Source organism: Oryctolagus cuniculus, chromosome 4, assembly GCF_051225735.1.
Source record: "Oryctolagus cuniculus isolate XC-2025 breed Fujian yellow rabbit chromosome 4, ASM5122573v1, whole genome shotgun sequence".
Taxonomy (NCBI): Eukaryota; Metazoa; Chordata; class Mammalia; order Lagomorpha; family Leporidae; genus Oryctolagus; species Oryctolagus cuniculus.
Window position 1 is genome coordinate 122,280,491 of NC_142870.1, and position 25,623 is coordinate 122,306,113.

Genomic DNA, 25,623 nt, shown 5'->3' on the forward strand with positions numbered 1-25,623 from the left:
TATTACTTAAAAATGGATGCTAATAATATGAGGGGAGAAATATTGATTTCTTCTTTATTTAAGTGATTAAAACTGTCAGAGAAAAGTTTATTTTGACTATAAAACAAAGCCTCAACATGGCCATAATCAAACATGGTTTTGAGTATCACTGCCACCTGGTGGTTCTGTTAGGAAAAATTAGTTTTACAATGTGCTTCTAAGTAAAAGAACTAAAGGCCCCCAGGCCTTTCCAACATAGGCAGGCAGTCATCTGCCAGATGCAACAATAACAGGATCGAATAACTGCTAAGAAACTACTCTGTAACAACAGTTTGAAAACAAGTTGTATCTTGGATCTGAAAGTTAATGATATAACAGGAGCTATCAGATTCTATATTCAGACAGAAAAATGGTTTGAGAGAGTTAAACTAGTTCAATCAATACATGCTGCAGGAAACATAGTGTCTAGCATGTCACTGATAATAGCCACTTTTCTGGTAATAGCTCCATAGCTTAATTAGTGGAATTAACACAGGTAAAGAAAGACTGTATCAACTGAAGGGATGACTGGCATAGAAGAGCTTTTTCAAAGGTACAAACTTCATACCAAAGCATATAGAACTGTCCAGAGGAAAGATGTTAAAACTAGGATCATGGGTAATTCAGTCCTCAAGACAGTTAACTGTTGCTATGCATCAGGGATAGCCTATCATATCTCCCCATGACCTAGATGAAATAGTCCTCAAGATAATTTACCTCCCTTTGCTAAGTAATCTCATCATAAATAATTCAGCTTCTTGGGCATCCTGAATCTCTGTGTTATATTGCAGACACAGATATTTTAGAAACTAGCAAGGGATATCACTTTCTAAACTAATATATTTTCCTTCTATTTTATATTTCAATAGACTGAGAAATTACTCATTGTTAGCCTATCACTGCTGTTCTGATTATTTTAAAGTATTATGACTAATAGAAAGAAGTCTAATGTTGGATGACTAAGACTTTACTGTGCAATCACCAATGTAAATGCTATTTCCTAAGGCCTTTTTAGCACATTCTCCTGTTGGCACCACTTCCTACCTTTCAATGCACACTTTCTTGAAAGAGAGGGACTGAATTAAAAAGAAATCTAATGAGAAACAATAACAATTGCATCAAACAGGAAAAAACTGTTTAGAAGAAAACTCAGTATAATGACCATGGAAGAATAAGTATTTCTACAGAAAGAAAATTCTAATTTATTATAAAAGAGTCAAATGAGAACTGACAAATCAGGGTGAATTTTAGAAAATAAATAGTAGGAAAATAAATTAAAAAAAAATTTTAGAGGTGGGCGCACAGATTAAGTTGCTGCTTGGGATGTGTGCACCCAGATTGGAGTGTTTGGTTGGTTTGAGTCTGGGCTATTCTCCTTCCGCTCTAGCTTTTTACTAATTTTCATGGGAGGCAGCAGGTGGTGGCTGAAGTACTTGAGTCTCTGCCACCCATGAAGAAAATTGGTTGGAGTTCGGCCTGGAATAGCCCCGTTCTTGGGGACATTTTGAGAATGAACCAGTGTATGAATGATCCCATCCCCACTCCCCACCCTCCCACCCCTGGCCCCCGCCATGTCTCTCCTTCTGTCTCTGTCTCTCTGCCTTTCAAATAAATAAATAAACCTTCAAAAATAATCCCAGGGGCCGGTGCTGTGGTGTAGTGGGTGAAGCTGCCAACTGCAGTGCCAGCATTCCATATGGGTGCCAGTTCGAGTCCCAGCTGCTCTACTTCAGATCCAGCTCTCTGCTATGGTCTGGGAAAGCAGTAGAAGATGGCCCAAGACCTTGGGCCCCTGAACCCATGTGGGAGACCCGGAAGAAGCTCCTGGCTCCTGGGTTTGGATCGGCACAGCTGCAGCTGGTGAAGCCATTCACGGCTGAAGCCGGTGACTCCACTTTGGAGAGCGAACCAGCGGATGGAAGACTCTCTCTCTCTCTCTGCCTCTCCTTCTCACTCTGACTTTCAAGTAAATAAACAAATCTTTAAAAAATAATCCCAGTAATTCTGTAAGTATAAGTGGCCTTATAATATGCAAGCAAGATTAACTAATGGGCAAGTATTTCTATGATTATGAATTTCACAGCTCCATTATTCAGGCATTGTGACTGCAAACTATCAAAAGTTCAAATGCAATCAACATACTGACAAAGCAGGTTCTATGGATTATCCAAGGCTACTGAGTTCTGTGCCTAGCACATAACACATGCTCAATTTCTATCTCATGAATTAATTATTTAAAAAGTGTATGGTCATTGAAAGATAACTAGTAACAACAAGAGTGCTAATGAACACAATATGTCTGTTTTCACCTATCAGGTTAGTAGAAATGAAACTGGCTGATAGGACATTGTGTTAACCATGGTGTGAGAGGCAGACATTTTGCACTTTTGGGTGAGATTTGAACCAGTACAGTGCTTTTGGTGGATGACTTTGGATATGTGTTAAAATAAACAATGTCAACTTTTAACAAAGAACTCCAACTTGAAAATTTTATTTTAAGAAGATAGTAATGATTATTTGCAAGCATTTATGTTATACTTCTAAACTTAAAACTACTTAAATATCAGATATCAGAGGAAAAATTAATAAATATTACATTCATCAGTTATACAGCCATGAATATACTTATAGATACAGAATATTTGAGAACAAGTGGTAACTATAACCATATCTTTATTACATGAATGTTATTATAGAATAAGTTTCTACCTTAAAATGCCTTTTCCTACTGGAGAAACATAAGAAAATTCCTAAAACCAGTTTTACTAAGGAAAAGTCAACAGAAATAAAATGTCAATCAAAGCCTCCTTAGTAGAGTTGAGTGACACCCAATTGGCAAAGACTGAATATACACATTACTACTTGTATAAGTTGCTAATTTTTCTCTAGAAGTCAATTAAAAAATAGATGTATACATTTGAAAAGAAAACTATATATGTCATGAAATGCTTACTATTTGTTATAGAACCATAGAGTTGGGCTGGCACCATGGCTCACTTGGTTAATCCTCCGCCTGCAGTGCCGGCATCCCATATGGGCACCGGGTTCTAGCCCCAGTTGCTCTTCTTCCAGGCAGCTCTCTGCTGTGGCCCGGGAAGGCAGTGGAGGATGGCCCAAGTGGTTGGGCACCTGCACCCGCGTGGGAGACCAGGAAAAGCACCTGGCTCCTGGCTTTGGGTTGGCGCAGCGCTCCGGCTGTAGCAGCCATTTTGGGGGTGAACTAACAGAAGGAAGACCTTTCTCTCTGTCTCTCTCACTGTCTAACTCTGTCTAAAAAAAAAAAAAAAAAAAAAAAAAAAAAAAAAAAAAAACAAACCCATAAAGTTGACATCTTACTTTTTGTCTTCTCCATGAATTATAAAATAAAAATGGCATCAGACACATTTTTACAGTATATTTTTATGCAAGTTAAGCTTGAGCTGATTCTCACTGATTCATTCTCTCTCTCTCTTTCAATAACAAACCTGACAGTCTCTAAGCCTACTTCATTTACTAGAAGAAGCACTCACTTTTTAGAAAAATGCATTAATAAAGCACCTCTTCAGTTGGCACCCAAAGTCTGATTCATAATGCCTGGATGAAAACTTACCTTTTTGACTTCTTTACTTGACCTGAATGTCTGCTGAATAAAAGAATCACTTTCAATAGCTTCAATTTCTTTTACTCTTTTCACTTGTTCTACCAGGGTGGCTTGGTCTAAAAAAAGAAGAGTATAATGTAAGTGTATTTTGGTATAAGCTTGTTAACACTCTATCTAAGCAATGTTCTTTCTTTCTATGAGGAAATTTTACTACTTATGAAATATGATGAAGATATTATAGTGTACTATAACAAGAAATTCCTGTGGTGCAGCAGGTAAGGCCACTGCCTGCAGTGCTTGCATCCCATATGGGTGCCGGTTCGAGACCTGGCTGCTCTACTTCTGATCCAGCTCTCTGCTATGGCCTGGGAAAGCAGTGGAAAACAGCCTAAGTCCTTGGGCTCCTGCACCCGTGTGGAAGACCTGGAAGAGGATCCTGGTTTCAGATTGGCGCAGCTCTGGCTGTTGCGGCCAACTGGGGAGTGAACCAGCAGATGGAAGATCTCTCTCTACTCTCTTTCTCTCTCTGCCTCTCCTTCTCCATGTAACTCTTTCAAATAAATAAATAAATTTTTTTTAAAAAAAGAAATTCTTTGCCCCTCCCCAGATCCACAAATATAACATTCCTAGGAAGACTCTCATCTAAAATCTAAAACATTGCTGAGTAGGAACTCTTGATTCCAGGCAATCTATGCTAATATAGTAGGAGGGCTTTTAAGTTTTTTTTTTTTTTCAAAGATTTATTTATCTATTTGAAAGTCAGGGTTACACACAGAGAGAAGGAAAGGCAGAGAGAGAGAGAGTAACAGAGAGAGAGAGAGAGAGAGAGTTCTTCCATCTGCGGGTTCACTCCCCAAACGGCTGCAATGGCCAGAGCTGTGCTGATCCGAAGCCAGGAACCAGGAGGCAGGTGCCAGGAGTTTCTTCCAGATCTCCCATGTGGATACAGGGGTCCAAGGACTTGGGCCATCCTCCACTGCTTTCCCAGGCCACAGCAGAGTTGGATTGGAAGTGGAGCAGCCGGGACTCAAACTGGTGCCCAAATGGGATGCCAGCACAGCAGGTGGTGGCTTTACCTGCTATACCACAGTGCTGGCCCCCTGCATTTCTTTTTTACATGCCAGCTGGGTGGGAAAAAATAACATGATGGTTCACAGCCTTGCTGTTTAAACTTCTGCTCTAAGCAGGTATGAATCTATAGCTGAATTAGGAGCCATTACACAGCTAAGGCAATTAAAAATTTTGGGATCTAGATTTCACAGATAAAAACTGGATTTACTTGCTAAGAAACAACTGCAGAGGCAAGCATTTGGTGCAGCAGTTATGATGCCATCCGGAACACCTGCATCCCATAGTTAGTGCCTGAGTTTGAGTCTAGGCCCCATGTCTGATTCCAGCTTCCTATTGATGTACACCCTGGGAGGGAGCCAATGATGGCTCAAGTGATTGGGTTCCTGCCACTCATGTGGGAGACCTAGATTAAGCTCTTGACTCCCAGCTTTGTCCTGGGTCTAGCCATGGATGGTTCAGGCATCTGGGGGAGCAAACCAGTGGATGGGACCTCTGTCTCTGCTTAAAAAAAAAAAACAAAAAAACAAAAAACAAAACAAAAAAAAAAAAAACGGGGCTGAGGGAATGGTGCTATGGCACAGCACGTGAAGCCACCATCTGCAGTGCTGACATCCCACATGGGCACCGGTTTGAGCTCTGGCTGGTTCATTTCCAATCCAGCTCCCTGCTAATGTGCCTGGGAAAGCAGTGGGGGATGGCCCAAGTGCTTGGGTCCCCACACCCACGTGGTAGAACTGGAGGAAGCTCCTGGCTCCTGGTTCCGGCCTGGCCATTGCAGCAATTTGAAGAGTGAATCAGTGGATGGAAGGTCCCTCTCTGTCTCTGTCTCTCTCTCTCTCTCTCTCTCTCTCTCTCTCTCTGTAACTCTGCCTTTCAAATAAATAAATCAGTCTTTAAAAGAAAACAAGAAAGCTATATATTTCAAAACAAAACAGAACGCGCACACACACAGTAATAACTCTTTTGACAAGTGGAATTATTTACATTGAACAAATTGTTACATCCCAGAAGCTCTAACTGAAAAGGTTAAAAGCTGCTATGGAGATAAATATAAAGAGTATGAAAAGAAAGTTGGCTTTATAAATTAAGATAGAAATGTTTTCTGAAAAATCTTTGTCTGAACTTCTGGCTAATCACAAATTACAATTACCTAGTCTTATGCAAGCTTTGGTTTATTTGTGGAAAAGAGCTCTTTCGAAGATGTGTCTCTGGAAGATATAGCCAGTCTTTTCTCAAGTGAGAAACTGTGAGTGGAATGTTTGGAAGTAGCAGCCACCACAGGCAACACTCACATCTTGGGTGGAATACACTGTCTTGCTTACATGCAAGCATGCACACAGAGCGCCACTGAAGAGCAAATAGTTCCACAGGCTTTTAGAACAAAAGCTACTTTGAATTCTAATTATGCAATGTACTCAGTATGTGAAACAAGAGATTCTTTGTCCAGCTAATTTCTTAATATTAACACAATTACACATATGTAGTAATGTTAATACAGCAGGGTAAAGTCACAGTGGGTACCATTCCATGAGATCCAGCTTTAATGCCAATATGAAAACATTTGCTCCTCTTGGTCTTAATTAGTTTCACTACGATTATTTCATAATCACTAATTCCCAACCAAGAGACATTATTTCTGACTTCATGATGATGTCTCATACATATCAAGTATTGGATCCCTTGGAATGTATTCTCTAACATATCCTCCAATTTGGATTTGCAAAGCACATCATTAGTATTAAATGTCAGAGGTGAACTCGCAAACAAGACTTGATGTCTAAAGCTTGTGGTGTTTGTAGCTTTAAATGTGAACATACAACCAGCTCCTGATACAAATAAAAGTGTTATTGCTGAAGCTGGGCAAGGGCTAGTATGCTTAACAAACAGCACTGGAGAAATTATAAAGGAAAGAAGAAGAAAGATTAGAGAAAAACAGAACATTTTCACTGTGCTTCTTTAAAGATCACCACAGGAATAACAAAGTGACAGGGCAGATAGGAAAAAGCCAGTTTGCCTGACTTCTAATATGAAAATAAACCGGCATAGCTTTTATCTTTCAATGTGGGATTCATTTTACTGGTTGTAAGAAAGCGATGTTTAAATTAAAATTTGAGAGATTCATGGAAGACTTACATTTTCAGCCTTTTAGTAGTTTAGTTCTGTGGTGTCTGAAAACAACAGACATAGGAAAAAAATTGATAATTTTCTTTAATTATACATGCCAATATGGTATTTAAAAATCATGTGCCAATTGTAATATTGTGAAAAATGTGTCTTAAAACTAGTTATCATGTATGTTACAGTATTCTATATTCATCAGCCATAAGGAAAAAATAGACAAGTAATAAAGTTACTGAGAGAATGAAAATGATAATCATGAAAAGACATCCATTAGCACTTGGTGATTTTCTTAAATAAGCACACAATTGGGAAATATAGAACTTGCATATGTTGTTTGTCAGATATCAGAAGGGATATATAATTCACAGTAAAATAAGAAATAAGGCAATCAGAAAGCCAAGTTACTACAGATGAAAAGAATCAATACTAACTCACTGCACAGACTATATTTGTTCCTTTTGTTATGAAAAATTAAAACCAAATATTTTTTAGTTATTGTTGACATTGCATTATAAAAATTAGCATCTCCTATGAGTTCAAGTTATATTTGCAATGAATTTCACAAAGTTTACAAAGCTTTATTTAAAACCATTATCAAGTTATATGCAAATTTAAAAACGGTAAGTAAAGATGAGAATATCCAATATAAACCTTTCATTTGTAAAGGCAAATTTTTAGTCTACTGTATTTGTAGAATATAAACATAGACCTACCTCCCCTAACAGTAACTCTAAGTTGTGAACAGCAGATGGCACTATTGCCCAAGATGTAATTGGATGAAAGGCAAGGAGTCACGAAAGATATCTCAGACATACCAAGATCTCATGTTCAATGGACTCCTTTTGAATATTAATATTTTATGAATTTCCCTAAAGTTAAAAAGCATTTTATGTTATAAAGAATTTGGGTCAGTGGGCCCCACAGTTACTGAGTTACTTACAATATTCTTCCAGAGGAAAAAAATATGTATATACCAACAGTATTGCTACAAATACATGAATAATACAAAAGATTGTCTTATTTTCAGATTAAATTGACTCAAATATTAGTCAAAAAGGGAAACATCCATGAATTTCTTTTTTTATGGCACACAATAGATTTAAAAAAAAGCCTCGGAAATGTAAACCACTTTCAAGTGCTTGACAAGAATGAGAAAAAAGCAAACAAAAACAAACTTGTATGCCAAAGATGGCTGTTATAAACCACACAAAGCATCTCATAAAGCTTACTTGGAATTTTACAGTTATTAAAATAATTTCTCATGAATATAAATCTTAACACAGTCATTGCTTTTCCTTTCCTAATAGTACATTAAAAATGTTTCTCTTAAAAAGCATACAAAACATTAGAAATCCGTCTACCTGCAACATTTTAAGGTTGCTCATAAGGCCAATGTCCCTGGGGATGAATTTCTGGAACTGATAAACACAAATAACTTGCAAGATGAAAAAACTTAAGTGGAATTGGGCTTGTTTATTAGTCTTTGGGAAATCTATGCTGAGTTGTACGTCAGTGAACCTTGTGAAGTGTCTCTAATAATACCCCTGTTGGATGGGGGCCAGGAAAAGCTCACCTTATATTCAACTGCTTACCATATCAGACTAAGTAATAGGAATAACTTCTATGTGATTGCACCAGTGAAGAAGAATTTCTGTTTAACATTTAAGTAAGCATAAGTGAACTGGGCATCAGGCTATGCTTTATTTTCAGAAAAAAGAAAAAAATCACACTGAGTGACTCACTTGGAATGCTCTTTTGCGAATCCTCCCTGAAATTTAGGACTATGCTTAATGCCTACCTTTTGATTATATGTTCTCTCTTGCCACCTGTGAGAAAAGGGACCTTTTCTATAATTCATTGAGCATTAGCATATGCCGTCTTTCAGTGAGATTAATCTTTTTTGTGAGTAGAAGTTTCATCTCCCCAATTACAGGGGACATACCTCTTTGTGTTACCTCCAGAACTTAGTGGAGTATGCTCAATAATTTAGTAAGCAGTCAAGAAATATTTGTTGAATAACTGTAAATTAAACAGCATTAAAGAAACCATCTAAACAAAAAAACTTCATGGGGGAAAACTGTCAAATCATAGGAAGTTTTACCAACTTAAGAAATTAAATGTATTTGGTTAGTTTTAAGGGCCTTGGGTTTGGACTGCCAGGGTTAAGCCCTGACTCTGCTCCGTACTAGCTTTATGGCCTTGTACAAGTGGTTCAAGCAGTGTCAGTCTCGGATTTCTCATCTGTGGCATTGGGATAATAATAATTCTAAACATCACAAGATGCTTGAGAGACTTCCTACCCTTCACTCTTCTCTCCTCTTCCTCCATTCAAATATTTGAGCACAGTCAATGTACAAGACATCGTTTCATATCCTAAGGATTTAGAAATGAGTAAGAGTTTCTTTCTTTACGGAGTTTAAATTTTAACAGGAAAATAATAAACAACGAAATAAAATATCAAAGAGAGCAGAGAAGAGGACTACACAGGAGGAAGGGGAACTGCTCCAGACACAGTGACCAGGGAAGCACTCTTTGATGTGGTAATATTTCAGCAGAAAGAACAATGGGGGGGGGCATTTTGTCTCAGTGATTAAATCACACAGAGGGTCTAGGCTTGTTACCAGCCTGCAGCTTCTGACTCCAGCTTAAACAACTGAGTCTTCCATGTGGGAGACCTGGATTGAGTTCCTGGCTCCCAGCTTTGGCCTTGGCCTTGGCCTAGCATGCTGGCATTGGCAGGCATCTGGGGAGTAAACCAGCAATTGGGAGCTCTCTCTGTCTCTCAATAAATAAATGAAAATACAAAAAGAAAGGGAGATAGAGGAAAGAAAAGAAATCTTAAAAAAAATTAAAGCACTATGTGAAGGAGTAAGCCACGCAAATCTGAGATGATGCTTGTGTTCAGCACATGACTAACGAAGCATTAAACGGACTTAATAAACAACGGTTTGTCACTAGTGATAGCTCTAAAGTGCTAATTCAGTAATAGTACTAGATATGGAAGTTGGCTATGATGTTTGTGTTTACAAATTTCTGTTAGGATGGTTTAAAGCTATACAAAGCTCACACACCCGGAGGTATACCTGTGGGGTGGCAGTATTGTGGGAATGACTGTTGCAGGGGACTGGGAATGGACGCAGCGGAGGGCAGGCCCGTCTGTATGTCCAAGAAGGCACAGAAGGTGGTTAACTGCTCACCAAGACCCCAGTGCCGCCACTGAATCATGGCTTGCTAGGTGAGTGGGGACGCAGTGTTTGGCTGACCCGTGGTTACCTGGGTTGCAGCGACTCACCAGACGGGAGGTTCTGCCTGGTCCTAGGGAAGTGTCACAACACCAGCTACCCCGAAGGTACTTGTACATGAGAGAAACAATGTTTTAAAGCAACTGCGTTTCAGTCTAGTGTGCGTGGACTCACAGAACTCTTCCTGTTGATGTGCATTTGCAATGCCTTTCTGGGAGGGAGGCCACAGAGACAAGTTTTCCCATGAAGCAGCTGTTAAGAAGACCACATGAGCTGCTCTGAGAACAGAACATGGAAAAGCAGTGGTGGCACAAACTGACCATTTCATGGACTCTGTGCTAAGCCATAACATGAATTTAACTATCATAACTATGAGAGAGAATACTAATACTCTCACTGTAAAGATGAGAAACTGAGGCTGATAAGTAACTCGGCCACAGTCACATGGCTTGCTGGTGGGAGAATCCAATCCTTTCAATTGTGATTCAGTCATTATTTCCCAGTCAAATGGATGCACTCTTGCAAAGCAACAAATTATGTTTTCTGCTATCTCATCCACTTCCTAGAAAATAATAAATATTCTTGGTCTTGTTCTGAAAGCATTTTAATGCTTATTCATTTAGGAAAACAAAATGTAGCTTTTTTTGTAGAAGAGATATAGACTTTTTCAGGTATTATCTTGAGAGATCACAGATTTATAAACATAATTTTTATGTATGAAAAAAGTTTTTAAACAGCTGCATATGTCACTTTCCAAAAGCCTTTATAATTGAACAGAAAACATAACATTCCTAGAAACCCTTGCCTTCCCTGCCACCCTAAGCCTGCAAACAACCAAAGAAGGAAATTTAGAGTTGTTCTTTATTTACTGTGCAGCAATTATTGTGACAAAAACCTAGAACGGTTTTCGTGAATTTGGCTAAACCAGTAACCACTGTGTAGTCCAACTACATAAACTACTGAATTATGTAGTCCAATCCACTTAAATAGAGTGGTAAGAAATAATAGTTCCAACAAAACTAAAGCTACTGGAAATCTTCTTATTTTAACAGATGAAAAGAAAGGAATATAATTTGAGGTATACCAGATTAATAGGCTAGAACACAGACTCTGCAGTTGCTGTTTGCTGTCCATTTTAATTCTTGAATTCTTATTGACTCTAATTAAAATTCTGTAGATGGAAGAGTTGTACGTTTCTAAGGAACTTGCAGTGAATGCTGTCTGCCAGCCATCTCCAAACACCCCATAACCACACACCACTCGCCTGTCAGGAGAGCTAATGCAGACATCGCGGGGCACACCACATTTGTCACTGTGGCTAATATCAGAGATACGCAGCTCTTTTTTCTTAGCACACAAAAGCAAGATATGTAATTCAATGCTCAATTTACCCTTGTCTCGCAGGAGATTTTTTCCCCGCTAATTGATAGAAATTAAGCCATTAATCAAGCCACTAGCCATCATTCAAACCAGGGAAGATGAATACAAACTTTCATCATAACCACCTTCCCCATTTTAGTGTTCATTAGCATTAATTTTTAATGCAATTATGCTATTCTTTTACGCTGAGCTCATAAATTACTGCTCTTTTGTTGCTGGCTGGCCTTGTAAAATCCAAACTAATGCTTTGTGCTCTGATCTTAAAGGCAATTACTAGGTTCTTCTATCTTTTATATCTGTGCATCCCCAATAACATTTATATATAATGAACACCCATGACTGACTAGGCCTGTTTTTTTCTTATGCCTCTATATAAATAATCTGTGAATATATAAAGTCAAATGTATTTACAATAAACATACATATACATACAATATACATTACAGAATATAGGTATTAATACAAAAACAAGCTCTCACAAATTCATATTGCCATTTGCGTTCAAATGTAGAGATATCAATATGTTTCTCATGATAAAATATAATATCAAAGTTACAGATTTCTTAAACATTAGAAAAAAAAGGAATAATGATACTGGTTGACTATTATAAACATCCTCAAGGGTGGAAATACTAAAAAATACTTGTAGAAATAATAACTTGAAATTTCTTGGTTATTTTCCTAGGAATATTATCTCATGTCTAAATCCTTATTTTTTAAAACTGCTGAAACTTGAAAATCAGTGAGACAGAAATGAAGACTATTAAAATACTGAATCATTTATACAAAAGTGTGTTTGGAAGTACAAAACTCATCTTGTATTTTGCAAAGTAGATACATCAGTTTATTAGAGGTTGATAGTAAAATGAAAAAAAAGATTCTCCACAAATACATATCGAATCCAGAGGCAACATATCCATTTAGTTCTCTATCCCAGAGAATGTGACAAGAAGCACTCTCCTTAGAGTCCCTCAAAAGCACTGGTTACTGAACTCCTAGGAGCAATGGATATTAAAAAAAATAAATCTCCAACTCTCTTCCAGTAATGCCTTTGGCTTTGTTTTCAAGTTTTTATGTTCTGGCTGCCCATTAGCTAGAGAAAAGGGTGTATGAATAACATTAAAGTTAATGACATAAAACTAACTAGGAAAATGTCAGCAGTGCTGGTATTAGTAACAGCCCAGTCATATTGAGTTACACAGTTGTAGTCTATCTCTAACACCATGGGATGAGGTAGGTAGTGGGGAGTATACTCAGTAGTCTGATTAAAAAAAGAGAGGAAAAAAACCCCCAGGTTTTGAACTGCTAACTACTTAAAAACATATAGAATTTGATGATTGGCTTGATTTCATCTCATACTTGTATTTCCTCTCATGGCTAGTCCTTTATTAGTTTTCATTTTTAATAGAAAGTCTTGCATAGACTAGAAACAGTGAGGCCAAATTCTACAAGGACTTGATTCTCTCAACCAGGGTATTTGCTAGGCCAGGATAAGCAGAAAGCCTAAGCCCGAGTCTTCTGTGATCTACTCCTTTATGGTCTCAGGAGCAAAGAGGTACTATTTAAACATTAAAGTAGTCAGTATAAAAAGTTATTCATTCTAATATCTTCTTATAAGCACATTCTATTTGGGTTCAGAAGCTTAGAGAAAATAGTTAATGGTCCCATGGACCTTGATTTCTTTGAACATACTGATAAAAATACTGGAGATTAGAAACAATGGTCCGGGTCGGTGCCGTGGCACAGGTTACTCCTCCTCCTGCGGCGCAGGTATCCCATATGGGTGCTGGTCTAGTCCTGGCTGCTCCACTTCCAATCCAGCTCTCTGCTATGGCCTGGGAAAGCAGTAGAAGATGGCCCAAGTGCTTGGGCCCCTGAACTGGCATGGGAGACCAGGAAGAAGCACCTGGCTCCTAGCTCCGGCTGTTGAGGCCATTTGGAGAGTGAACCAATGGAAGGAAGACCTTTCTCTCTGCTCTCCCTCTCACTGTCTGTAACTCTAAACTCTCAAATAAAATAAATAGAATCTTTAAAAAAAGAAAAAAGAAACAGTAGTCAACATGTTTCTATGCCAGGTGCTGAACATTTCTGGTTGAAAATAACATAGTGGCCGGCGCCGCGGCTCACTAGGCTAATCCTCCGCCTAGCGGCGCCGGCACACCGGGTTCTAGTCCCGGTTGGGGCGCCGGATTCTGTCCCGGTTGCCCCTCTTCCAGGCCAGCCCTCTGCTGTGGCCCGGGAGTGCAGTGGAGGATGGCCCAGGTGCTTGGGCCCTGCACCCCATGGGAGACCAGGAAAAGCACCTGGCTCCTGGCTCCTGCCATCGGATCAGCGCGGTGCGCCGGCCGCGGCGGCCATTGGAGGGTGAACCAACGGCAAAGGAAGACCTTTCTCTCTGTCTCTCTCTCTCTCACTGTCCACTCTGCCTGTCAAAAAAAAAAAAAAAAAAAAAAAAGAAAATAACATAGTTTGGGGCTGGCGCTGTGGCATATCAGGTAAGGCTGTGGCCTGCAGTGCTGGCATCCCATATGGGCACTAGTTCGGGTCCCAGCTGCTCTACTTCTGATCCAGCTCTATACTATGGCCTGAGAAAGCAGTACAAGATGGCCCAAGTCCTTGGGCCCCTGCACCCACGTGGGAGACCCAGAAGAAGCTTCTGGCTCTGGTTTTGGATCGGCACAGCGCTGGCCCCTGCAGCCAGTTGGGGAGTGAACCAGCAGATGGAAGACCTCTCTCTGCTTCTCTTTCTCTCTCTGTGTAACTCTGACTTTCAAATAAATAAATAAATAAATCTTAAAAAGAAAACAGAAAATAATGTAGTTTTTGGCCTCTTAGAGTGCATAGACAAAATGAACTCTTCCTTGTAATTTTTTTTTTTTGCACACAGTTATAAGCTGACTGTACCGAGGGGAGGTACAGGGATTTGTTGGGTTTATACATTGCTTTTGCATCTGTTACTTCATTTGATCCTGAAAAGTCATAATATTTAGTAATAAATAGTCTCATTTTAAAAAGTTTAAGATATGCAACAGAGTCAGAGTTGGAGTATGACACTGTCTTTGCACTTCAAATTCTGTACCATTTCCATTACACTAGTGGCTGTTAGTCTTTGAATCTCTGAAAACCTTACATGGTGACAGTTAGAATTATGTGTGCTTATTTTAATTACTTATCAATTTCATATACTATTTTGATCTTTTAAACCTAGACAGGGTAGGGAGAGTGGTAGTAGATGGGAAAAGATTAACTTCTCTTTCTTAAAAGCAGAATATTTTACTGTAATATTACTGAAGCGCAGCATATAAAATACTAAGGATAAAGGAAATAATTAAATATTTCAAATTGCATTTTCGAAAATTAGCTTTCCCTTATCTATAAAAAGTAGATTTATTGGCCGGCGCCGTGGCTCAATAGGCTAATCCTCCACCTAGCGGCGCCGGCACACCGGGTTCTAGTCCCGGTTGGGGCGCCGGATTCTGTCCCGGTTGCCCCTCTTCCAGGCCAGCTCTCTGCTGTGGCCCGGGAGTGCAGTGGAGGATGGCCCAGGTGCTTGGGCCCTGCACCCCATGGGAGACCAGGAAAAGCACCTGGATCCTGGCTCCTGCCATCGGATCAGCGCGGTGCGCTGGCTGCAGCGGCGGCCATTGGAGGGTGAACCAACGGCAAAGGAAGACCTTTCTCTCTGTCTCTCTCTCTCTCACTGTCCACTCTGCCTGTCCAAAAAAAAAAAAAAAAAAAAAGTAGATTTACTTTATCTATGATAATTGCACTCATTATGGCAATATTAAACCTGTTTAACCACTACCCTAATTGAGATACAGAACACTTCCATAGTTATCAATAATTTCCTTGTCAATCTCTATCTATACCCTGACCTCAGAAAATCAGATTTCATATAAATTGCATAGTCTTTGATAGCTGATGTCTTTCACTCAACATGTTTCTGAGATAAGTCCATGTTGTTAGGTACATCTGTAGTTTGTTCCTTTTAATGCTGGCAAAATTCTATTATATGAATACCTGTAATTTTAAAAATCTATTCACCTGTTGAGCATTTGGATTGTCGCCAGTTTTTAGCTTTTGAGAAAAGTTATTCTATCAAGTAAGTCTTTGTACAGACGTATGTTTTCATTCTCTTGGGTAGTGAATACTACCATAATATTGGAATACTTGGGTTGTATGGCAGAATATGTTTCCATTTCTCAGAAAATCCCAAACCATTTTCCAAGGTGGTTTTACTGCTTTACATTTCTACTACCAGTGCATAAGAGTGATTCAAAGATTGTTATACATCTTCACTAATATTTGCCATGAACAGATTTTCAATTGTAGCCATTCTAATTGATACATTGCAGTACCTTGCTGCTGATTTAATTTGCATCTCCCTGATTAATGATACTGAGCACTTTTTTTCATGCAATTATTAGTTATTAATTCTCTGGTGAAGTATGTGTTCAAATCTTTCTTGATTTTTTAATTGGGTTGTTTCATGTTATTATTTAGTTATAAGAGCTATTAATATATACTGAATATGAATTCTTTGTTGACGTGTATTACAATATTTTCTACCATTCTGTAACCTGCTTTTGTGTTTCTCAATGATGTCTTTCAAAGAGCAAAAGTTTTTAATTTAAAAAGTCTAATTTTTCATTTTTTAAAAATTAGTTTGTGTGATACACACACATATACACATACATACATATTTTATTGAAAGACAGAGTGACAGAGAGAGAGAGAGAGAGAGAGAAAGAGAGAAACAGAGAAAGGGAGAGATCTTCCATCTGCTGGTTCACTCCCCAAATGTTTGAAATGGCCAGGGTTGGGTCAGGCCAAGGTCAGGAGCCTGGAACTCCATCTGGTTCTCTCACATGGGTGACAGGGGCCCAAGTACTTGTGCCATCATCTGCTGCCTTCCCAGGTGCATTAGCAGGAAACTAGACTGGAAGCAGAGAAGCCAGGACTCAAAATGGCACTCTGATATGGGATGGGAACATCACAGCGGGTGGCTTAACTGCTATGCTGCAACACTAGCCTCTGCTTTTTGTATCTTATCAAAGAAATCTTTGCCTAAATTAGGCCAGAAATATTTTTCTCCTATATTTTCTTTTGGAAGTTTTATAATTTTAGCCTTTATATGTATACATATAACATATTTCAAACTAAGTTTTACATATGATGTGAGGGAATGGTTAATGTTTATTTTTCTCCATAAGGATATTCAGTTTTTTTCAGCACCATTTATTGAAAAGATGTTTCTTTCTCTAAAAATAGCTTTAGAAGTTTTGTTAAAAATTTACCATATATTTGATGGTTGATATCTGGTCATATTAGTCTTTTTTCATTATGTGCCTGTACTTACAGTAATCTACATCTCCTGATTGCTATAGTTTTATATGAGGGTACTTCAAAAGTTTAGGGGCTGGGGCTTTGTAGTGCAGTGGGTTAAGCTGCCTCTTAGGATGTCCATATCCCATATCAGAGCGCCTAGATCAAGTCAGATCTCTGCTTTTGATTCAGTTTCCTGTGAATGTGCTTGGTAGGTGGCAGATGATGACCCAAGTACTAGGTCCCTGACACCCACAGGAGACCTGGTTTGGCCTAGCCTAGCTGTTGTGGTTATTTGGGGAGTGAACAGTAGATGGAAAATTTCTTTCTTTTCTCTCTTTTTTTTTTTTTAGATTTATTTATTTATTTGAAAGGCAGAATTACAGAGAGGCAGAGGCAGAGAGAGAGAGAGAGGTCATCCATCCATCGGTTCACTCCTCAAAATGGCTATAATGGCTGGAGCTGGGCCAATCCAAAGACAGGAGCCAGGAGCTTCTTCTGGGTCTCCCATGTGGGTGCAGGGGCCTAAGGACTTGGTCATCTTCCACTGCTTTCCCAGGCCATGGCAGAGAGCTGGATTAGAAGTGGAGCAGCCGAGGTTCAAACTGGCGCCCATATGGGATGCCAGCACTGCAGGCTACACCTCAGCTCCGGCCCCAGGAAAATTTCTTTTTCTCTCTGTCTCTCCTTCTCTTTCTGTCACTGTACCCTCCAAATAAATAAAAGAATAAATAATTTTTTAAAGTGGAAAATACTGTTACAGATAAGTTTTTATATAAAAACATTTTGAAATCCATGTACAATTTTTCATAACATGCACTTCCCACAAACTTTTAAAAGAACTATTTATTCTGTAGTAAATCTTGAAAACAGGGAGTATGAGTCATCTATTTTTATGTTTAAATTATGCAAGACTATTTTCATCTCACATAAAATTGATTCTTAGTAGAAACTTTGCTTCTAACACTCCATGTTGAATTTCAGCATTATAATAGATGCAAGGTATAACATAATTAAATTTCAAGAATAAGTAGAAAGACAAATGATTAATAAAATTAAAGGCCCTCCAAATGTGAGTCTATTAGATATAATACTTAAAGTAGAAAACCATTTATTATTACTTAGGTCAACTTAAAAACAATTTTTGGGGACAGAGGGCATTTACTCTAATGTTTTAGTTTCCTGCATCCTAAATCAGAGTGCCTGGGTTCAATTCCTAGGTCCAGTTCCTGACTCTAGTTCCCTGTCAAATGCAGATCCTGGGAGGCAACAGTGATGGCTCAAGCAATTGGGTTCCCACAACCACATGGGAGACCTGAAGTGAGTTCTCAGTTCTCAGCTTTGGTCTCTTTGCAGGCATTTGGTGGGTGAAGCAGTGGATGGGAATCCACCCTATGTCTGTTTGGCTCTCAGATAAATAATAAATCAAAAAAATTTAAGAAATAATAGCCTTTGGAACCTGATCAACTCGTGAAAAGGTTATTTATCACAAGTAGATACTATTCTTGCAAATACTTATTCTGATTTAAGAACCAAAAACTGGGCCACATTTACATTATTCTATAAAGAAGCTGCCAAACAAGTAGATGATGGTTAAAATGACAAAAATAGTTGATGCAAAATTTTTCTTTGTATTTTTGGTCAATGAATGTATTCTTGAAAATGTATTCAGATGGTAGACTATTAGAAAAGGCAACTTTTCAGGGAATTTTAAATAATCAAGGGTAAGTGCATATATTTAAGATTCTGACTGGTTAGGGAAATTTTAACTGTCCAGGGTTACTACAACATACTTATCTCAAATCAAATAAATAAATAATGTCTACTCCTCAAACTATCATTTAAGAAGCAATATACAAAAGCATCCTAAACTGTACTCTAAAATCCGTAATTATAATTTCTTATCTATTTGGTCAATCATTTTGCCAATATTCTATTTTCATTTCAGCTTTTTCCTTCAAAGAAATGCAAATAAGATTCTTGGCTTTTTAATCAAAAAAGCTATAAATGCCACATTACCTCTATTACTAAAGTCACATGGGCCCTGGGTTTTACTGTACATTGAAATCCAGTTGGTCAAGCTGTATCAAGGACTATATCTATAATTCTTATTTGATTTTAACTTACTGCTTCTAGCTGTGGATAGGCCTGAAATCTGCTTGATAATGTTATACAGACTAAATGATAATCAGAGCCATGAACTATGTGTATAAATGTATAAATGATTATACTCTACAAAATGGGGAAATGTTTCTATATTTCAACCTACTTCTAATACATTATGATCTTAATAAAGCAAACCATATCTAATACCCACATTTGCTAGATTAAACTGACAGGGTCATTCAAACATGATAAGGATCAAAGTAGAGTATAAAGAAATAAAGGATTGGGCCGGCGCCGTGGCTCAATAGGCTAATCCTCTGCCTGTGGCACCGGCACACCAGATTCTAGTCCCAGTTGGGGTGCCGGATTCTGTCCCGGTTGCCCCTCTTCCAGGCCAGCTCTCTGCTGTGGCCCGGGAGTGCAGTGGAGGATGGCCCAAGTGCTTGGGCCCTGCACCCCATGGGAGACCAGGAGAAGCACCTGGCTCCTGGCTTTGGATCAGCGCAGCGCGCCAGCCGTGGCGGCCATTGGAGGGTGAACCAACAGCAAAAGGAAGACCTTTCTCTCTGTCTCTCTCTCTATCTAACTCTGTTAAAAAAAAAAAAAAAAGGATTTAACAAATGGCAAATAGGATACATATTTTAGTCCACTCATCAGAAACTTTGAGGGAAACTAGCTATAGAAATAATATAACCATTAATTTGCTCCTACTATTGGTAGTTAATAGAAGCGTTTTTTCTGACAAACTAGTGTTTTTTTTTCATGATAAACAATGTTTCAAGTCATAATATTATAAAAATAAAAGGCAGATACAGATCTATTTACAGGTAAAATAAGTGACTAAGTATTCTAAGTTCCAGTTTCACAACTCATTATATTATCATCCATTTCCTTCTGGTTTAGATATGGTATACTGAAACAGCTAATATTATCTCAGGACAAAGACAGTACTTTAGCAGAGATGAGTTTATTTCATAGAAGACAACATAGTTCTGTAAGACTCATAAATTTGGAGGAAGGAAACCCTCAGGAGGCGAGGAATTGATGGGAACAGTAGGATTGTGTGGGTGCTCAGCCCCAAGGACAAGGTAGGACAAGTGTTTCTGAACATGTGAGAAAGGTAGGAAGCATATAAATGAAAGAAGAGATGGTGAACAGAACTTTTTAACAGCTCTGCGCTTCACATGCACATTTGCTAAGGAGCAATGTGGAAGGTAAGTGTGACTCTAGGGCATAATCTCTAACCATAACAATTTTTGAGCATTCTATTAATACATCACACATTTTAATTCTTACAGGTTCATATCAATCTCAGATAGGTAACTGGTATTCTAAAGACATGTGATCTTTGAGAATGGGGAGATACAGTGCTTATAACAATTATTCTGTAGTTTCTCAAAGTCAGAGAAGAAAATGGGTCCACACAAGTAGAACTGTATAAACCTCTTAAGGTATATTTGCCACTTTGTAGCATCTATAACTGAATAACCAGAGAATATTTGTTAAGTTGGATAAGAATGCCACTTTAATTCAAGTTAAAAACGTAAACAAAGTAAGAATAAAGATCTCAGCTCATGAACATTAAGCTAGATAAAATTTTACATATGCAAAATTATATAAAATAAATTTCACATATATACACATACATATATATGCATAACATATTTCCAAGCCTACTTAAACTCACTTAAAGGTCACAAAACTATTAAAAATATTGTTAGAACTAAAAATAAACCTTTGAAAATGAAATCATTGCAAATCCACAATTAATTTTAGCATTTCAAGAAAAGGTTTTACAGGCTGACTCAGGGCTTGATCCTGGCAGCCAGATGGACATAGGAGGTCAATAATCCAAAAGCAACGAGACAGTGATTAGTCAGACAGTAAAGCAAGTCTCTGGAAGCAATTACTGTCCAACACATCAGAAAGCCATTTGACCAAAATGCTTAGAAAACGGAATTGGAAGATAAGTTTCAGGGTGTCTTTGCTGCGCCTTTCTTAAAATCTTGTATAGTAAACAAATTCATAGAGCCAGTAACTACCTCAAACAATAATCACTGACTGCAAAAAATCTTTGTTAAAAAGAGAGGTTACAGGAAGGATTCTTCTTTCAAACAAGTTTACTTATTTCTCTGTGTGCTGACTGCTAGGTAAACATACCTATTTCTTTGTGTTTGTCTAGTCAGAGACACTGCAAAGCTGTAAGCTTTATGGGAACCTGATTTATTCCAAAATATTACCAACCATCCCTACAAATAGAAATGGGCCAAACTGGAATAAACCAGATAAATAAATGATATATTTGAAAGTTTAAAAGGAACACTGTTTGGACTATACTAAACATTCACAATGAATCCAATAAGTATTTACTAAACGGGGAGCTGAACATCGACTGGTCACTGTGATTGAAGAATGTAGCATTTGTTTTTTAGGGGGAAGAAAGTTACTTGAAGTTGTGAAGGTTCTTTCTCTCCCTAATTCTGTGTCTAAATTTTGAGAATATGTAAGATATTTGTTCAACTCACACAAAATTTTTTTTGGAGTACTTAAAAGCTAACTTTCATTGTCCTCAAAACTGCTCAATTAGGACTTCTGTAGAAGAAGTATTTTGTTTCTATTTCTTCTCCAACTTATCATACTCATCATTCAATAGAAATGACCACTTCCTTCTTCTTTTTTTTTTTTTTCTTTCTTATTTGACAGGTAGAGTTATAGACAGTGAGAGAAAGAGACAGAGAAAGGTCTTCCTTTCATTGGTTCACTCCCCAAATGGCTGCTATGGCCGGCGCTGCAAGGATCCGAAGCCAGGAGCCAGGTGCTTCCTCCTCGTCTCCCATGGGGGTGCAGGGGCCCAAGCACTTGGGCCATCCTCCACTGCCTTCCTGGGCCACAGCAGAGAGCTGGACTGGAAGAGAAACAACCGGGACTAGAACCTGGCGCCCATATGGGATGCCAGCGCTGCAAGGCGGAGGATTAACCAAGTGAGCCACAGCGCTGGCCCCAACTTCCTTATTCTTAAAACACTTTTTTCTTTCAGTTTCCATGACATCATGTATTTCTGTTTTTCTCCCTCCTCACTGGCCATAATTCCTCATTCTCATATAAAAGCTCCTCTGTATGTTAGGGTACTCCTGAGTTTCAATCCTGGGCCCCTTTTTCTTTTTTATATTCTCTCTCTGTGACATTTACTTATAAATAAATAAATACGCACACACATATAAATAGGCAAATGAGTCTCAAGTATTACATTTTTCCAAATTTCAGGCTCAAATACCATATCCTACATTTAGAATAAAATTCAATTGCTTCTCAGCCTTTTTGCTAAAATCAAGTGTAGAATAGAATTCAAATTCCACACTTTTACTTAAAAAACTATACAGACTCTGATTCCTACTTAATTGTTCAATCAAACCTGAAACTCAGGCCTTAGCCCCACTGGCCTTCTTTGTGGTTCTTTCTTTTTTTCTTTGACAGATAGAGTTAGACAGTGAGAGAAAGAGAGAGAAAGGTCTTCCTTCCGTTGGTTCACTTCCCCAAATGGCCGCTATGGCCGAAGCTACGCCAGGAGCCAGGTGCTTCTTCCTGGTCTCTCACACGGTGCAGGTGCCCAAGCACCTGGGCCATCCTCCACTGCCTTCCCGGGCCACAGCAGAGAGCTGGACTAGAAGAGGAGCAGCTGGGACTAGAACCTGGCGCCCATATGGGATGCCGGTGCCGCAGATGGAGGATTAACCAAGTGAACCACGCGCTGGCCCCTCTTTGTGGTTCTTAAGCATTCTCAGCTTATATTTACCCTAGGATCTTCAGGAAGCTGTTCACTTTACCTAGAATGCTCTTTGGATGGCAAGTTCCTTTTAGTTTCTCAGGTTTAGCTTAAGTAACAGCTTTTCAGAAAGATCTGCCCAGAGCACTCAATCTAAATTATCTACTGTCACTCTCACATTGACAATGAAACCAGTTTATTGTGAGGTTATTAAATAAGCCTAGTTTTTTTTTTTAAGTGTCTCCAGAACAGGAGAACAATAGAATGTGTGCTGAAGATAAAATTTTGGACGTAACAAGCATATATAAGACATTTACACCAATGGAAAATTGTAAATTCACCTGAGAAGAAAAATGGAGCTAGGCAAGAAGAGAACTGAGTTCTAATAAACAACACTTGGAGTTTGGATAGAAGAAGAGAGAACTGGCCAGGGCTGGTAGCTGAGTTGAATGCTGCTGAGACTGAATATGAGGAATATTCCGTTAGATTTGCCAAAATGAAAAGCATTGGTGTTTCTGACAAAAACAGTTTTAATGAAGTGGTATAGTAAACCACATTGGAAGATGATAATGGTTAAACAAAGACTTCTGTTTTCTGGCTTATGGAGAGTAAAATTCACTGATACTTATGCTGAACACAGCAAGTAATACCAGATAACACATTTCTAAAAATAAAATTAAATATATTTTTGAGATCACGGGAAGTAAGGAATCCACTAAGGCCAAAAACAAAGTCAACAGTCTACTAGTACTCTATTCCATAAAGAAACTGAATCATTTGTGAAAAAATCTCTTAGAAACATAACATGAATTCAAGGAAAAGATAATTTTGATGTTACACAAACTGACTTCCTTCATAACTCATTTTATTAGGTTAGTACAATCTTGCCTCTAAACTCAATAGATTGATGCTATAGAAGAGCAAATCACAAATGCAGATGTTAAAAGAGTAAAACCTACAAACACACTCACAGATAGACATACAGACTTAAAGACACATACATACACATACAAATGTGAAATTTATATATAAACAAAGGAAATCAGGAATGTAAAAAGAATAATATATCATAACCATATGGGATTTATTCCAGAATCCCAAATACTTAGAGAGTATGTTCAGGTAATTCATAACATTCTCTGATAAAAGTAGAAAGTCTAAACTAAAAAAACTAAAGTTATTTAACAAAACTCAACATTTCTTTGAGGTTGAAAACAAACTAGAAAAAGATGGAAACATCCCTGATCTGAAACAAGAGGAACCTATCCAAAACAAACAAAACACCCAACCCAAATAAATAAAAGGCGAAGCAAATATACCTAATGGTGAATATTTTAACGACGACCTTTATGATCACAAAGAAGATAATGATATTAGCTATCACCATTTAATATTAGGTACTGGTAGGCACTCCCCCAGTCAGGCGAGTAGGGTAAGAAAAATGAACAAATGAATAATAATTGGAAGAAATATAATGATAAGATGATTGTAAGGAAAACCTGAAAGTAGATACAGAGAAAATTTGTGTATAAAATCAGTATCCAAGAATCAATTATATTTTTGTATATCAGTCAATGAACAAAAATGTAATTTTTAAAAGATACCAATATAGTATAGTAAGGGATCTAGGAATAGATCCAACAAACAATGTGCCAATATTTTATGAAGAAAATTGTAACATTTTATTAACAGAAACTAAAGATCTAGATAAATATGCAGAGTTATACTATGCTCAAACATAAAAAGACTCAATAAAATTAAGATATCATTTCTTATCAGATCAACCTACAGTTAGTGTAATTTCAACAAAACTGCCATGTCAGTTGCTTGGTAGATTTACATATGAAAGATTTAAATGTGAAAGACAAAATTATCTAATTTTAAAAGACAATATACAGGGGCCAGCCCTGTGGCACAGCGGGTTAACGCCCTGGCCTGAAGCACCAGCATCCCATATGGAGACCTGGCTGCTCCACTTCCGATTCAGCTCTCTGCTATGGCCTGGGAAAGCAGTGGAAGATAGCCCAAGTCCTTGGGACCCTGGACCACATGGGAGACCCAGAAGAAGCTCCTGGCTCCTGGCTTGGGATCGGCACAGCTCCGTCCCTTGTGCCCAATTGGGGAGTGAACCACTGGATGGAAGACCTCTCTCTCTCTCTTTCTCTGCCTCTCCTCTCTCTGTGTAACTCTGACTTTCAAATAAATAAATAAATCTTTAAAAAAATACTTTACAGCTGAACTATTAAAAAAAAGACAATATACAACATCCTCCTGACCTAAAATTAGGAAGGGATATGAAAGTAAAAAAACATAAAAAAATGATAAATTTGAATATATTAAAATTAAGCTCTATTAAGAGAAAACACCTGTAACACATATAATAGAAAGAATTAGTAAAGGATAAACCTATATAAACATATATTAAAAACTCAAGCAAGCATATCACTGATGAAGAATCCCAATTACCAATATATATGGGAAGATATCTGACCCTATTAAAAATCTTGGAAATGCTCATTCAAATCAAGATCAAATATCATTTTACAGCTACCGCACTGTGGCAACAGAACTCTACATTGGCAACAATTAAAAATCTGGAAACACAAAGTATGGCAACCATCTGAAGCCATTAGAAATGTTACTTACAGGAATGAGAATTGGCATCAATCACTTAGGAAACGATTTGGCATTGTTAGAAATGAAGGTTAAGTGTATGTACCCTGTACCTTAGCAATTCTACTTTTATGCAATTTATACCCTAGAGAAATTCTTGCACATTTGTACCATGAAGATACAAGAATATCTGTAATAGCAATGTCTATCACAGCAAAAATAGGAGACAACTGAAGTGCCCATCAACAGGGGAATGAATAAATTATGGTATTGTGTAAAAGTAGAATACAATGGTAAAAACAAATAAATGATAACCCCATGCATTACTATGGATGAATACTATAATGTCAAACAGAGTGCAAGTCATAAAACATATACAGTGTTTTTTCTCATTTATAATAAGA

The 25,623-nt window shown here is 38.0% G+C and overlaps 1 protein-coding gene across 6 annotated transcripts in view; it reads right to left on the bottom strand.

Annotated features, from left to right (window-relative positions):
- Positions 1-25,623, bottom strand: part of RSRC1 (arginine and serine rich coiled-coil 1) — a 447,518-nt gene that overhangs the window by 9,898 nt on the left and 411,997 nt on the right. For 3 of the 6 annotated variants that reach the window (XR_016233241.1, XR_016233238.1, XR_016233239.1), the window contains 2 exons: positions 6,803-6,837; positions 3,608-3,714 (listed from right to left, as the gene is read on the bottom strand). Coding sequence is in view for 2 of the 6 variants with exons in the window: in XM_070072602.2 (XP_069928703.2) it covers positions 3,608-3,714 (107 nt within the window). In the remaining 4 variants the exon portion in view is untranslated. The remainder of the gene's footprint in view (positions 1-3,607; positions 3,715-6,802; positions 6,838-25,623) is intronic. The other 3 variants (XR_016233240.1, XM_070072602.2, XM_070072603.2) reach the window with 1 other exon arrangement.